Genomic DNA, 15,428 nt, shown 5'->3' with positions numbered 1-15,428 from the left:
AGTCCCAGCCTGGGGCCACGTAGACTAGTGATAATCATTAACCAGATTTCTATACAAAGAAAAAGACTCGTGATGAGGTACCATTGTTAGACTGTTCAGTCAGGACGATTTATTGCCCTGTAGACCAGGTGTTCTAAAAGTTACATTGTGAAAGGGCCTTGAAGCATGTTAAAATCACAATGCGAGCCAAAAATCCTTGGGTCAAGGGCATTGTAGTGTGTTTCTTTTAGGTCAGCAGTCCGTGGTGGTCACAAAAGCAGCCCCCGACTCACTTCAGGACTCAAGTGCGTGTGACCGGAAAGAGGTGGGAATAAGAAACTGAGTTATGGGAGTTAACACCTGTAAGTATGAGAAAGTGATTAATATGTCTGACTGTACCCTATGTAATCAGCATGCTACACGAGTTAGGTGCGTGGTGCTGGTGAGATCACTCCCCTGTGCACCCAGCTGTTAATAAAGGAGTGTCTGCTCATCTACATCACATGGTGTCAATAGGTTCTTTTATCCTGTTTTGGTAACAGGGTTGTTATTAAGAGGACCCATACTGCAAGTATATACAGACAAGTATAAAAAGTAGACAATTACAGCTGGATTTAATAGTAAAAATATTTATTACTATGAAACATCATTTTGCTCCCTTGTCAGTGCAGCCTGCAGATGTGCCTCCCACTATTTACAAATCAAAACATGGGGGAAAAAAACTACAGTTCAATTCTGTTGCTTTCTACAGAACTGAAGTGCAGTATGATTTAGGGCTTTTCTTTTTCCCCTGTTGCTTTTCAGGGGTAGCATCTTGCTTGCATACATGCTGACAATTACAGGAAGAAACATAACTTACTTTATGCCTGGACTGATGTCAGAGTTGTATCCTCAGTCCCTCATGTACATTATATGTTGCATGGAGAAGATACTTCCCCTTGGTCTGAAAATTCTGGTTACATTATATTTGCTAAGTCTGTATAAATAGCTGAAGAATAGTTACATTTGGCTGCATGTCACAAAGAAAAATACTGTTGCTGTGAGCTGGAATAATCTGCCATCTGATCCCAACTTTATCTGTAAAGAGAAACACCGAGAATAATATTTCTGCTTAATAAAGGGAAGAATAAAAGTTGCATGTCAAGTTCTTTAGCACACTGTTAAAGCAAGCTACAGGCAAATGCTCATGAATATGTATGTTTAAAAATTAACAGTAATGCTGGTGCTATGCACTCAGCATAATTTTGTGAATTAACCAATTGCTGTAGACTGTACAGCCAGGAGACTGCAAAACACAGGCTTTTGAAGAGTATGTGAAAAAAAATCCAAAATCTCTCCCCAATTTACTTAAAACTCTAAGGTTTCTTAACCCTCAAAGAACAGTTAAGAGGTTTTAGGCTGCATCTTGAATGTTACCACTGTGACAGTGCAGCACAGATGGTTTTCCTTCTTTAAGCTTAACCCTTTTTTAGTTTTCTGTTGCCACTACACTTGCATTTCAAGCTGGCACTAACAGACATGAGTTGTGATAGACAGGATGTAGAAAATAGCTACATTCCAATCTCCTGATCAAATCCACGTGGAAAAGTTACTGCTCTTAAATCCAGCTCTAGATAAAAATCTCACTATTGGACAATAATCACCACCAGAAAATGCTCCTGTTCTTCTCTACTACAGATGAAATAATGGGGAAAGAGGCCAAAATTATTGATACGCTTCATGAAAAAGGCACCTACCAAGTTCAGCCTGGAACAGGTGATACGTGTCTGGATTACGAATGGTGGAAGCAATGTAGACCTCGGGAACTTTCCTATCTGCTCTGAAAGTGGAGAGTTTTTGAAGCATACCAACAAGGGCTAAAATTATCTCTGGATCATATACCACATCTGTGGAAAAAGGAAAACATTCAATATTTATTGAGAAGTGAGCAAAAAGCAGAATGAAAACTACAAACAAAAATTTCACCTTGCAGGAGAATATTTTTGTATTCAGAGGTTAAAAACTCCCAGGAAAAGATCTTAGAAAATACCTCTATTTTATGTGCTGTGTCAAGTTGCCCTCATCTCTAATACCAGTCCAAAATCACTAAGAAATCAGTGCTCCTTTTTGTAAATGGATTGTCAGATACTCTATTTAAGCCCATTTTAAGGCAGACAGCAAAAACATCAAGCGTTGGTACTCTCTGGCGACTGTACTTGGTAGACTGAAACTGCATTGTTCAAAAGCTATTTTAGAAGCTGATTGCAAAAGACTTGATTCGAACTGCAGCAGTTTTCATCTTGAATAATTTCCTTGAGAGCAGAAATAGTGACGAAAGGTAAAACTGATCAAGGGGTACAAAATGTCAGCCTTACTACGCTGAAACGCACCCGTCTCGTGTTCAGAACTGATATTCAAGAGGTTGTTTACTACACAGAAATGTCGAGGCATATACATGTACCAATGACAGCCCAGTTACTCTTGGTGCACCGTCATAAGGGAACGTCCTTCAGTAACTAGTCACAGCAAACAGAAGAGAGATACAGATAAATCACCTTCAGTTTTGAGTTGCCTTGAGTCCAGCTTGGGCTGGTTTGTGCATTCTCTGAACACTATGGTTGGCATTAGGTAACATACATATGGTGACTTACAGAATTCACATATTTAATGTGTCATGTGATACTCTGATGACAAAGGCAGTATATTTGGTCATTTTTTAACCTAAATTCTTAAGTAATTCTTGCTTTGCAAAGCCCCAAATCAGGAAGTAAAATCCTGTAGCTACAGCTAAGACATTTTACTATTGCTAGATTTCCATTATTAGATTTTTTTTTTTATACATAGATTTATAAATCAGATTTATTCTACAAACCCTCCAGATTTACAGATAGGCAAGTTCTGGAAAAGGTTTGTGGTTTGTGCTTTTTTTTTTTTAATATGTTATCCCTCAAGAGAATGCCAAGAAGGCCTGTTATTGATGTGGCTCTTAAGAGCCACAGATATATCATCTTCTGTTTATAGATATTATTTTTTTTAAAACGCTGAAGGGAAAAATAATTTGCTTTTTGACATTATGTGCGCAGCTGCTGAATATCTGAAAAAGACAAAATGGTGAAGTGAACCAGATGTCACACCCTTCCAGATACAGTAACTGAAGTAGGGTTGTGAATGAGTCCTGCACACAACTACTTTTGCATTTATCTCTCTAACCTGGTTATTCCTGCATGATTGCACACCTGTGAAGTACCTGCTGCAATGATGACATCAGGTTGAAGATCCAACAGTTGTTTTCCTGTAACTGAGCCCCAGTCAAGTTCTGCAACAATTAGTTTTGGGTTTTGGTAATTTGCTGCTTCTGCCTCCTGGCCTTGGGACTCTGTTGGGGTACGCTGGGTGGCTTCAGGCTCCAAGACAAAGCCATTCAAATGGATGTTTTCTGTCAGCTGTTTGAGAACACAGGGGTGGTAGTCACTAAATATGTATGTTTTGGGATTGCAGGTTTTACAGATTGCAATTCCAGTGAAGCCGATCCCACTTCCTAATTCCAAGACTGTCCTGAAGGGTGATGGAGTAAAAGAAGTACTTATTAGGACTCTAAATTGACTTAGAAAATCAAAACATTCTGAGTATATCTAAATGTAAAGTCAGTTACAGATTATTTCAGTAATTTTTGAGTAAACCATCTACAACTTAATCTTTGTCTCAATTGGGAGAGTTGGTAAACACTGAAGATGCAATTGTAAACATAAAAATTAATTACTTTAAATACTGCTTTTGCATATAGAATGCACTTCCACTGCGGGGATGATATAAATTCCCACCTGTTTCTAGACCCCCTGCAGCACAGTTGTCTCCATATGAACTGGTTGTCCAAATCTTTTCATAGTCAGTGGAAAGATACTTCGGCATCACAGTTCCTTTCCTTGGGGGGCTGATAAATTAATTTAGCTGAACCTTTCCTCAAAAGTGCTTGTTCCTCTCAACTGTTTATATAAACAAAGTTGAGACAATGAGATCAGATGTGCACACCTGCACATCCACCATCTAAAGTTAGGTGAGAAGAATCCCACCATGAAGTGCACTAGTTGAAGTTACTGGCTAGACAGTGCAGTAGCTGGAATTTAACAGCTTACTTAACGGAGCATATCTGACTGCATGCTGTAAATGGTTTTGATTTTAAAACCTGTCTTAAAAGGTCTCCTCCTGGATTAAAGTTTGACTGTTGCAAGAACAGTGAGAGCACCAGTTATCCAGTAACAAAAAGGTGTATTCATTTCAGTTATTTGTGGGGTAAATATTACTAAATTACAGTTGTGTAGCTCACAACATGAATGAAAATATCTTTCCATCTGTGCTGCTGTCGTTACCTGTTAGTAAAAACCTCAGAGGTGTCCATTGCCCATTCAGCGAGATGAAGAGCAGCGTCCCACGTGACGAGCCCTGTGGTTCCTCCGGAGATAATTGCCACGTTCTCGGAAAGGGTAACGCATTCTCCCCTGGGCTGGAGGAGACACGAGAAAGCAAAGATGGATCAGCACAGACAACAGGTTTTACAGTTTACAATCAAGATTAGTGCCTGGAAAAACGTAGGAAGCACTCTGGTTTTCTAGGGAGTTGTTTTTAAAGCCAATTATTGCTTAGTTCAGATAAATAAAAGTGATTTATAACAACACAGCATTAGTTCTTACCAGTAAGTAGGTTTTGTAACAATGGGTAGATTCTTCTTCATTTAAAATATCTGCCAGTGTATCGTACAATTCATCCAGGGGCTCAGCTGCTGTGGATTCATGCTGTGTGAAAGAGAACAGGGCAGTTTCAGGTATCAAACTGTCATGAAAAAGAAAATGTACACACATGAAGTCCCATTTTAATACATTGGTGGCCATAATATTTTACACTGGACATTATCTTCAAGAAAAAAAAAAGAATTGCAAGCAACATGAAAAGTAAGCACTACCTTTTTGATGAGTTCAGTTAGAAAGCATCTTCTGTACTTGGCGGAAGGGGGATATTTTACACACAAAGGGTGGAGGATGGTCTGAAACCAGAACAGCAATTGAAACCAGTTACCAAGTGAAGCTTTTATGACAGGCAGTAAGGGGCCAGAGAAAGGCCAGGGAGTCATTAGTTGGCTCTGTGTGTCACGAAATGCATTGCAATTCAGTCTGTAGCTAAAAGAAGTGATGCTGAGCCAGAAAATGAAATCTGGCGTTTTCTAATCAGTCGGTTAGTTTACAGATCTAACAAAACAGAGTGGGAAAAGAATCCAATTTACTCTCCTCCTTCTTTTGATTTTTCTCTTCTCTTTAGTTTGCCGCCTTATTTGCAGTTTCCCATCCACGTGCAGACTTTAAGCACCATAAGAGCTGATGCATCACCACAGTGATCACCTTCTTGACCCTCAGAGTACCGAGACACAGGGCCAGGTGGGCTGGCTTGCTTGTGGCATTAGAGACACCCGTGCTTAGGCACATACGTCTTAATTTTGATGCTAAGAACAGCTAAATAACAGAAGGATAAGGAAATTTACTGTTCTGCTGGGCCCAATGAAAAACTGTGACAGCAGGTCACTTATCTTTGTAATTACGAGGAAAAAACAGCAATTGCTCTGATCCCACAGGGCGGCATCGCACGTTCAGAGCAGTCTGGGCCCGCTGCCCGGGCACTGCTGTGACACCAAGTCACCCTGGGACCTGAAAGTGCCCGGTGTGCAATAACCCGATCTTAACACGCTCAGGAGAGACGTTGTATTTATTCAGGCCTGGGTGCTTCGTGGACTTCTCCACAAATCAAGCACCCCAACAGCAGGTTTTCATGCTCCTTTTATACACAAAAAACAGAAGTTAGTACTTTTCCATAACATGCCTATTAGATACTAATTGGTTAGTGTTTATTGCTTACCTGATATTTCTAATACTATGCAATGCTCAGGGGAAGGGTCTTAACCAGGGCGGGGTCTTTTTGACCCAGGTGTGTGTTTTTTAGTGTTATAACAAAGGCAGTTCACTGTAAGGACACTCAGAAGTTAGTTTCATTGCCAAGTTAAGTGAGCAAATTGTTGCTTCGCCAAATTGTCAAATAATTCATCCTCAGAACAATTCCAGACATTGTCTCTGTGGTCCAGGACGTTCTACTTATTTTCTGAGATTTGGAGGTCGAAGCTTGTTCTTTTTGCTTGACCTCGCAATTGTTCCCATGTGGTAACTAATCACTGGCGTGATCCTTAACCATGGCTACTAGCAAATGTGAAGTACATCAAACCCACAGTACCTTGTGCAGGATATCCACGAGGAGGGAGGAATCCGGTGAAGCCTGCAGGTTTTGCTCCAGTTCCTAAAACAGAAGAAAGAAATAAAGCTTCCTAACGGCTTCCTCGGAGCCGAGGGCGGCCGCCCGCGCCCCGCCGCACCGTACCGGCCAGGGGAAGGAGCGGAGCTGCCGGGCCGCCAGGAAGCGACGCTGGAAGCGGCCCGCCAGCCCCGGCCCGGCCATGGCCCCAGCAGGCCGCGCGTCCCCGGCCTCGCCTGATGACCGCCCCGGGGCGGGGCCGCGGAGCGGCGGCCAGCAAGAAAGATGAACCTCCCGCCTGAACAGGGGCTCGAACCCTGGACCCTCAGATTAAAAGTCTGATGCTCTCCCGGCTGAGCTATCCAGGCCCACCGCGGCCTCTCCCGGGCCCCTCACACATCCCCCGGGCTCAGCCCGCCCCTGCGCACGATGATGACGTCAGCACGTCCAGAACGTCACCGCGTCCCTCTACGTCATCGCTGCGCGCCGCCGCGAAGGACACGGCGCCCGCCCCGCCGCGCAGAGCCGGGCCAGGGGCTGCGGTCGGCGGCGCCATGAGCGGCTACACCGAGGATGAGAAGCTGCGGCTGCAGCAGCTCCGCGCCCTGCGGCGCCGCTGGCTGCGGGACCAGGAGCTGAGCGAGCGGGAGCCCGTCCTGCCGCCGCGGCGGCTGGGGCCGGTGGCCGCCTTCTGGGAGCGCTTCCTGCAGCCCGGCGGGTTCTGGCGGCACCAGGTGAGCGGGGGACAGCGGCCTCGCACCGCCTCCCCCGGGCCGGGCGGGCGGCCCCGGGCCTGACGCGCGTCCCTGTGCCCCGCAGGTGTTCAAGGCCTACCAGACCGGCGGCTTCGTCCTGACGCGGATCGTGGTCCCCTTCTGGATCATCGTCTACTACATGAAATACCACGTCATGGTGTGTGCCGCCCCTCTGCGCGGGCTCTGAAGGAAACGGGGGTTAAGAGGAAAGCGAGGGAAATCGGGGTTAAGCCCTGGAAGAAGCCCTCTTGTAGAGGAGGTGGGGGCTGGTGCAACAAGCAGTCACATAAGGGATTGTGTGATCATGCTGGTTAAGTGTCTGCTGCAGGTCACAGTGATTTCCCATGGCCCGTTTGCTGTTTGTTTTCCCCTTCCTGGGTAACACAAATGCATTTTTTTGTGATCTTCTGTGGTAGTGACCAGCTTTTACTGTGCTGCCTCCTGTGAGATGGAAAGCTGTGTCTTAATTGTTGCTTTCCTGGGAATAGCCAGACTGCGGCTGCTGGTGTGGGGAAGGGGAATGGCCAGTGCACTGATGATGGGACAGACCTTCCATTTCTACACTCTTGCTTGGCAGGGGTAATTTTATTAGCCTCATGTATTTCTTTAACTAGTGGAAAGAACCTGGCCTAGTGAGCCTTGTACTCAGTAGAGCCCGTGTTTTAGAAGGGTCATTTTCCCCATTTTGGAAATCCTTTGTACTTCCTTTGGGTAACACTCGTTTTTCTTTGCCCCTTCCCTTTCTTCCCCCCACTTTCAGAAAAAGCCACACGGTGTCATTACGTCAAATCCACGGATATTCCCAGTAAGTCTATTAATACTTGTTTTATCTTCCAGCTTTGTAAAACAGGTAGAAAAGGGATGATTTGGGGGAGAAAGGCAGGTTTGTGCAATAGCTGTGCGGGGACAATTTCTAGAAGGATGAGGTTGATACTGTGGGCAGGCTGCCCTGGAGCAGCACAGTTTTCTGAGCAGTTTTCATCTTGTCCTCAGAGCAGACAGTCCCTGTTTCAGTGGTACCTCCCTCTGTAGTGGCACGCTTTTGAGTACCTGGCTGACAGCACTGCCCATCCTGGGTGGAAAAAAATGTTCCATTATGGGAACTTAAGCGTTCATGACAGTGCAGTAACAGTATCTTTGTGAAAGGGGTCGAGTATTTAAAGCCTCCCTCAAAGAGTGGTTCTGCTGCACCTCACTGACAGGAGCAGCGATTGCCACGAGGAGTTCAGCGCTGAGCACGTTGGTTCTGGCCGCACAAGCTTGGTCCCAGGTGTCCCCAAAGGGATAGAGTTGTGTCACCTCAGCTTGGGACGAGTTTATGAAGTGGAGTGTCAGATTGTTTGGTCTTTACGGTTTTCAGGCTGCTCCAAGCTGTTCCTTGTTGATTGGTGTAGTGGGTCAGTGGGCAAATATTCATGTAGAAGTTTAGCTCTGCTCCGTTTCTGACAGTTGCATGTTTTTTGCATAACAACTGCCTAATTGTGCTTAATCTAAAATAAAATTATTAAAAGTTCCATCTCTAACCATCACATAGCAACCTACTGAAGGCCAAGCTGTGGGCCTCTGACTTCAGCCTACTCACTCACTCAAGTTAGGTCAACTCAGTAGGCCAAGGCAGTGCTGGGAGCTTTAACAAATGGCAGCTGGGCATCAGATTGATTTTTGAGGGATTACGTAGCTCTTTGTGAGCTACAGACTGTGGGTTGGGAGACTCACAGCTGGGCTGTATTAAAGGTAGTTATGCAGTGCTGTAAGTCCAATATATGTTTTTTAAAAAAGATAGTGTCAAAATCTTTGGCTACTATTCTTTAGATGAAAAGAAGGTGTAAAGCAAGTACAGATTTCAGGTAAATTGGCTGTGATGTTATTTCAGCATCCTGGGAAATGTTCAGTGGATGAAAGTGTTCTGAGTAACTTGTATGATTTTTATTTTTTTTTTTTTTGGTTTGGAAGTGGGGACAGTTACATCTTAATTGAAAGACTATGCTGTGTGAAGGGAGAGACTGCGTGTAGGAGGAAATGCTTACCATCCTCTCTCATTCCATCAGGGCGACAGAATTTTAGAGACTGGAGAAATTATGCCACCCCTGAAAGATGAACCCAATGAGCACCACTGATGGCTAAAAGCTGATTTCCTCCTTCAGCGAACAAGGCGGGAACTGCAACTGGTTAATCTCTTCTATAAAACAGTCTTTATTCTGCATCGCCTCAGCTTTTCTGTCACTTACTTTCTCCTTAGTTGCTACTTGTACAGGAATTTATTTTGCCTTTGGTGAGCTTTATTTGCTAAGGCCTGGTGATATCTGACCTGACAAGATCTGGCAGCAGGACAGCGTGGGCCTTATAGTAACAGGAGAGATGCTGTAGGTCCCAGGGGATGGTGAGGCTGTCTGCTCGAAGGAAGGGTGTTGCGGTGAGCTCCCACACGCACACAGCAAGCCCTTTTCTACCAACCAGTTCTGAGGGAGACTTCCAGTGAAAATTATCTTCTGCCTATGTCATCCTAGTTCTCTGCCAAGAGAGGGTAGCAGAAGTGGCACCGTTGCAAAAAAGTCTTTATTTTTGACCCTTTAGCACTTCCTTCTCTGTCTTGAGCCCTTTCTGAGTTGGACTCTTCCTTCTCTCATGGGCCTCATGTATCTGGATGCTTCGTACTGGGGAAGACTAACCTCTTAATGAGCAGGGAATTGGAGTCCGTGATAGGGAGTTGGAGTCCATGATCCTTATGGATCCCTTCCAGCTTGATTCTATGATTCAGAGTATTTTGGTGGCTACTTTGGTGGGTAGAACTGGTTAAACCAGCAATCCAAAGGGTCACCTGAGGTACGTAAGGGGAGGTGCTAGGACGGAAGCCCCTCATGACCTCATGGAACCATGTGTGACCAGTACAGCTAGTGGTTGTGAGGTCAGGGTGACAAGCAGGAGCTGCTGGCCCTGGGGGCAGCCAGACCCCTCATAACCCCTCCAGCAGGTACTCACACCGACAGGGTCATCGCCAATGCAGGGGAGAAAACTACTGCAGCTGAAGGAGATCAGGGAGGCCATGGACCCCATGTCAGGGTACCCATGCTCAGCCTGCAGCCCCCCAGGCCTTCTCCAGGCCTGCAGCTGCCTCCTTCCTCAGGTAAAAAGCAGCTCAGGGTGGGACAGCAAGTGGAGGAGCAGTTGTGGGCTGTGAGGGGGCAGTTGGATCCTGTGGGTCATCACTGGAGGTTCTGGAGAGGGGCACTAGAGAAGCTTGAGGGTCCCTGTGGAAGCTGGGGAGTCAGTGGGTACTGTTGGGGGGCACTGGGGAAGGTATAGAGTCAAGGGGGAGACTGGGGAGTTGATGGGGGCTATTGAGGGTTATCAGTGGCAATAGGGAAGCGATGGGGTTAATAGAGGGGTTGTGGGGGCTGCAGGGGGGCTGAGACCTGTACGTACTTCCCATGGCCACGGGGGTCCCTGTCACTACCTCTGCCCCACGGTGTGTCAGTCCCCGCAGGAGAGCTCTTCCTCCAAACTGCTGCAGTCTGAAGCGAACCTTTGCCTGCACCAGCTTGCTGCTGCTCAGCCTGGCCAAGCCCAACGCCGCCGCAGATGGGGAGGCTTCCCCTGGCTCCCGCCTCCATGCCCTGAGCCCCAAGGATAACACTGAGCCCACCACCCCACTGGTGAGTGACTGCTGGGGATGCCCCACCTCTGCCTGGGGTCCCCTGACACCCCCACCCCACTAATGAGAGGCTGTTGGGGTGCCCCACATCTCCCAAGGTCCCTCTGCACACTTCTGCAATGCTTGTGAGCAGCTGGAGGCTGTGACATCTGCTGAGGACACCCCATGAGGATGCCTGATACCCCCAGGGCTCCCCGCTTCCCCCGAGGAAGCCCTGACACCTCCTCTAGTGAGAGCCTCCCCAGGACTACATGAATTCATAGTGCCCCCCAAGTCCCATGGACATTCCTGCAACTCCAGCACCCCTAGAGCCACCCCTGATCCCCCTGTCCATCCCATGTGGGGCCCAGGTGGCTGTTCTAGGCCACAGACTCAGTCCCAAGTCTCAAGGACCGATGTGGGTCAGCTTGTAGAGCCCCAGGATTGCTTGGGCATTTTGGAACAGATAACCCTCCAGGAGCAGTGGGATTGGATACCTCTCTCTCAAAGAGGGAGGGGTTTGAGTGTCACAGCCCCACCAAAAAAGACAATACAGGACACAGAACATGCCTTGGCACAATTACAGCAGGAGCATTCATCACCACCGCCTCGCCTGCCTCACTGAAGAAGACAGCACGTGACACTCAGCGAGCAGGAGGACCCACATGCCCCCCCGACCCCGATGGAAGACACCATCCTGCTGGCATCGTGCTGGTCCTGTGCTGTGAATGGGCCTCTGCAAATACAGCATGGCTCTTCCCTTGGGGACTCTGGGCCTCAGTTACTCTTCTCAGATTCTTTGAGTCTCATTTCCCTCTTCTGCTAAACGTGGGTGATGTGTTCTCTTGATGGTGAAATCAAAATTCTTCTGGGTTTGTACAGTATTGTTCCCTTAAAGATCCTTTTGTGTTACACGTGCACGTACACCATACACCTATGTACACACAGGACTACATCTACATAACTTTGAGATCCCTACTACCTAAAAAAATATGACTCTGATCAGAGATAGATGCAAATATCTATAATACATGTTTAGTGAAGAGTTGCCTGTCTAGTTGCAAAAAGCCTTCCATTACAGCGGCTCAAGGACACATGGAGGAAGACCTTCCTCCCAAGCAGGTGATAGACCCTATGCTCTGGGCTGTGGCTTTCTGTCCAGCCCTTCGGAGAGCCATCAGAACCTCCTTGTTCCTTGGGCTGCAAATGAGGGGGTTGAGGACAGGTACCAGGAAAGAGCCACTTAACAGTCCCAAGCTAGGGTAAACTGGAGGCAGAGCAGGAGGTAAGGATGGAGGGAAGCACTTGTGAAAAGCTTGGTGTCTTGGGAAACCAGGACTGGAAGATCCTTGGGTGGTTGAACACATTAGCCCTTCCTCCCTCTCACCTGATGCGCCTTGAGCAGGAGCTGCTGGCTGCAAGCACTCGGCCAAGCAGCCTCCGTGGGCATCCTGCAGTCCTTGTCAGCCCTGGGTGTGCCATCCTTTGTGCTGGGCTAGCTGGGTCTGCTCCCAGTCAGCTCCCAGTTTCTCTCACCCCACAAGCAAGCTCCTTTCCCTGAGGAGATGGAGCCACCCCATCGGCACCTCTGTGTACGCTGACGTACGGTGCAACCTCGAGGATTCATGTGGCTGTTTGTTTGTTGGATCTTGACTGTGCAAGTCCATGGGGCTAGACAGGCTGCAGCCTAGGGAGAACTGGCTGATGCTCTTGCAGAGCTACTCTCTATCAGCTTTGAAAAGTCACAGTGACTGAGGGGAAGCTGTCAAGACTGGAGGAAAGCAAGTTTTGCACCCAGTGTCAAAAAAGGCTCAAGATGACTTGGGCAGTGCCAGGTCAACCAGCTTCCCTTCAGTCCCCTGGAAAAAATATGGAATGAGTCCTTTTAGAAGGCATGGCAGGTGGAGAAGAAGGGGAACAGTCAGCATGGAGTTATTGTCTGAAAAATGCAATTGCTTTCTGTGATAAGATGATGAGGTTTGATCTGGGCAGAGCAGTGGATGACATTTACCTTGCCTTCAGCGAGGCTTTCAGTGCTGCAAAGGTATTAGTTTCCAGGAACGCAGTTCACTGAAATATTGATGCCTCTGCTGTGTCGGCCAAACGTTTGATTCTCTTTATAAATCAATGTCAGAAATAGGAACTGATCTGGAATAGCTGGAACCCTCTGTCCATTGCTCAGAGATGAAGATGTGATGGCCAGTACAATTTACATGCTTCGGTTTATACATCTAAAATTTAAGTGATGTGAATCCCAGTTCATGTGATTTCCTAACAGAACACGCTAGCATTCATCCACTACTTGAAATCACTTTGTAACTGGGTAAAGTGGGTTTATACATTTTTTTCTCCAAATACAGAGGGCCAAGCTGCTAACAATTTCAGCCAGAAGCTGCTCTGTCATGCCAGAAGAGCTGGATGTCAGCAGCTGGTTTTTTGTGCTGTGTAGACAGGATGTTGAAATCCACATCGAGTATGCAGTGACTCCTTTCTTCGCTCAGCACTCTGCAGCCATACTTCTCATGTCTCAATGATCATATGCATAACAAAAAGGGCTTAACTCAATTGCCCACACATAAGTATGCAGAGACATTTTAGGTGCTTTGAGGGTTCTCCCTTGTCTCCAACTGCTACTCAGCAAGGTTGATGATAGCGAGGATGAAGACATCCAATAGGTCTCATGTGACGTGTCGCAGACTTGTGTGGACATCTTGGACATCTGAGGGTACCTCACATGGCACCAGATGCCAATGAATGGTGCCCAAATGTGTCACTGTGGGCTGAGTGCCCAAGCTCCTGCTACAGCTCAGTACTTCAGACAGTGACAGGTCTTACTCGAAATAGCCACCATGGGGTAGCCCGTGGCTGCTTTCTAAGCACAACTTCACCCTTTCCCCTGGGGACCCTGACAGCATTTGCCCTACAATGGGCAGGGGAGCCCCACCAGCCATTTCAGGACGCTGACCCCGTACGCCTGTGCAGGGCCATGTGCTGGAATATCTGCCCTGTGCTTTGGTCGGGCACAGGCAGGGCCCCAGGGAGGCACCGAGCCCTGCGATTTCCCCAGTCCAGGAAACCTGCCTGGGAGTGAGGGCAGGGGGGACTGTTCTTCCCCTGGTCTGCTCCTGGCAAACAAAGGGAGAGCTGCCTCAGCAGCCTCGAGAAGAGATCTGTCTACAGATAAATGCATTGATCTGGCTAGCAGTTACATCTTACAGAGAGATGAACAGAAGCAAAAGCTATCCACATGGCTTTCGGTCCCTGTATCATCTTTATAGAAGATAGGTCTCCCAAACGTGTTATCACAACTGCCCTCAACTGCCCACACAGAAAGCCTTGGGTCCCCTTTGGGGAGAGCCCAACAGCCTAAAGATAACATTTCCCCTATTAAGCAGCTGTCCTTTTTCATTTAGCAACCATTAACCCTTCAAGTGTGATAGCACGAACAACGCTGCTTTTGCTGGAATGGCTTTCACATGCGTGTGTGCTGCATCGGCTTGGCTGATTCACATCTGGAATCCCCCTTCCTTTTCCGTTTGTGACTCCACGAGGGGAGCACCCCTGCACCCTGAGCTCAGCAGGTGCTGGATGAACCGCTCCCACTTCTCATCTCAGTGGGGCAGAAGGGTTTGAAGATGCTTCTTCAACAGGTGAGTCTTGCAGGGGGCTGAGTTGGGACATCCATGACTCAGAGCGGGGGGATGTAGATTTGAAGCTGGATGGAAGAGCAGGCCCCACCTGCGCACCACAGCAGCACCTCAAGCACCCGAGGGCGGCGGTTCATGGGGGGAGCTTTAGGGAGGGCCACCAAGGCTCCCACCACTGCCCACCAATGCTCTCCACCAGCTGGCATGGCTCCATGCAATCGGAAGCAGAAGCACGGCTGCACATCGCCTGGAGGGCTGAGGCAACTCCGTGCCACTTTCAGGTTTGCTTCATGTGCCGCCAGGTCATTAAGGGCTGTAATTAGCCGGGGTGCAGCAGCTCCTTCCAAGGCGGCTGGGCTGGCCGTGCCGTGGGAAGGCTGGGAAGCCTGCCTTTGCTCAGCCCCAGGCTTCTGATCTCCACAGCGGGAACGCCCGAGTCCTAATCCTCCATCTCCTAACGCTGGTGTCTTCCCCGGGGGAGCAGACGGGGACCTCGCCCCGCGGCGTCGGGACACACTCAGGGGCTCACGCAGGCTCCGAAGAAAAGCTGTTCTCTGTCTGAGAGCTCAGGACTGCTCACCCTGTCTTCCCTACTCGAGGCCCCGAGCGACGGGAGGCCCAGACCGGCCTCGGCCCAGGCCTGGCCCGGCCTCGACGCCCCTCGCCGGAGCCTGCGGGGGAAGCGCCGCCCTCGGTACCGACCTCCGGCCGGGGGCGGCCTCTCCCCGCAGCGGCCGCAAAGCACCCTGGGAGTTGCAGTCCTCTCCCGCAACGCGGCGCCCCGCTCCCGGCCGCGCCTCGCCGCCTCCCCCCCCCCGCTCCCGCCGGCCCCTCGCCCCGCCGCGGGACCCCGCCGGGCGCGTCCCGGCCCCGAACCACCGCTCCCGGCGCGCCCCGCTCGGCGACCGCTTTCCGCTTCCTCCGCGCGGCGCCCCTCGGGGCTTGTAGTCCCCCCGTGCTATTCACGACGGCCTCTGCGCTGTTTCCGCGCCGTAGCGCCCGGAGGCCGGGATGGGGCGCTACGCCACGGCGGCGGCGTAAGGGCGGGCTCAGGGACTCCGGGGCAGGCCGGGCGGGCGGCGGAGCGGGAGGAAGGCGCCGGCGGAGCGGCCGGGCGCCGCGGCGGGCGGGCGGGAGGGAGGGGGTGGA

The 15,428-nt window shown here is 49.1% G+C and overlaps 2 protein-coding genes and 1 non-coding gene across 6 annotated transcripts; 1 reads left to right on the top strand and 2 right to left on the bottom strand.

Annotated features, from left to right (window-relative positions):
• Positions 1–592: 592 nt before the first annotated feature.
• On the bottom strand, positions 593–6,657 carry EEF2KMT (eukaryotic elongation factor 2 lysine methyltransferase). 2 transcript variants are annotated; one of them, XM_074918790.1, is made up of 8 exons: positions 6,373–6,657; positions 6,229–6,291; positions 4,916–4,996; positions 4,647–4,748; positions 4,326–4,459; positions 3,206–3,513; positions 1,716–1,865; positions 593–1,056 (listed from the first exon to the last, which is right to left on the bottom strand). In XM_074918790.1, exons 1-8 carry the CDS (start codon positions 6,448–6,450, stop codon positions 950–952), a joined length of 1,023 nt encoding a protein of 340 aa, XP_074774891.1. In that variant the 5' UTR covers positions 6,451–6,657; the 3' UTR covers positions 593–949. The 2 variants fall into 2 exon arrangements, with proteins under 2 accessions (XP_074774891.1, XP_074774892.1); XM_074918791.1 differs by lacking the exon at positions 4,916–4,996.
• TRNAK-UUU (transfer RNA lysine (anticodon UUU)) lies at positions 6,542–6,614 on the bottom strand. Its single transcript has one exon. It is a non-coding gene; the product is annotated as a tRNA-Lys (tRNA).
• Positions 6,658–6,711: 54 nt separating the features above from the next.
• NDUFB6 (NADH:ubiquinone oxidoreductase subunit B6) lies at positions 6,712–9,202 on the top strand. 3 transcript variants are annotated; one of them, XM_074918792.1, is made up of 4 exons: positions 6,712–6,980; positions 7,066–7,158; positions 7,762–7,806; positions 9,050–9,202. In XM_074918792.1, the coding sequence occupies exons 1-4, from the start codon at positions 6,801–6,803 to the stop codon at positions 9,116–9,118; spliced, it is 387 nt and encodes a 128-aa protein (XP_074774893.1). In that variant the 5' UTR covers positions 6,712–6,800; the 3' UTR covers positions 9,119–9,202. The 3 variants fall into 3 exon arrangements, with proteins under 3 accessions (XP_074774893.1, XP_074774896.1, XP_074774894.1); XM_074918795.1 differs by lacking the exon at positions 7,066–7,158; XM_074918793.1 differs by lacking the exon at positions 7,762–7,806.
• Positions 9,203–15,428: the final 6,226 nt, after the last annotated feature.

Source organism: Athene noctua, chromosome 15, assembly GCF_965140245.1.
Source record: "Athene noctua chromosome 15, bAthNoc1.hap1.1, whole genome shotgun sequence".
Taxonomy (NCBI): Eukaryota; Metazoa; Chordata; class Aves; order Strigiformes; family Strigidae; genus Athene; species Athene noctua.
This window is presented reverse-complemented; position numbering and strand designations above follow the sequence as displayed.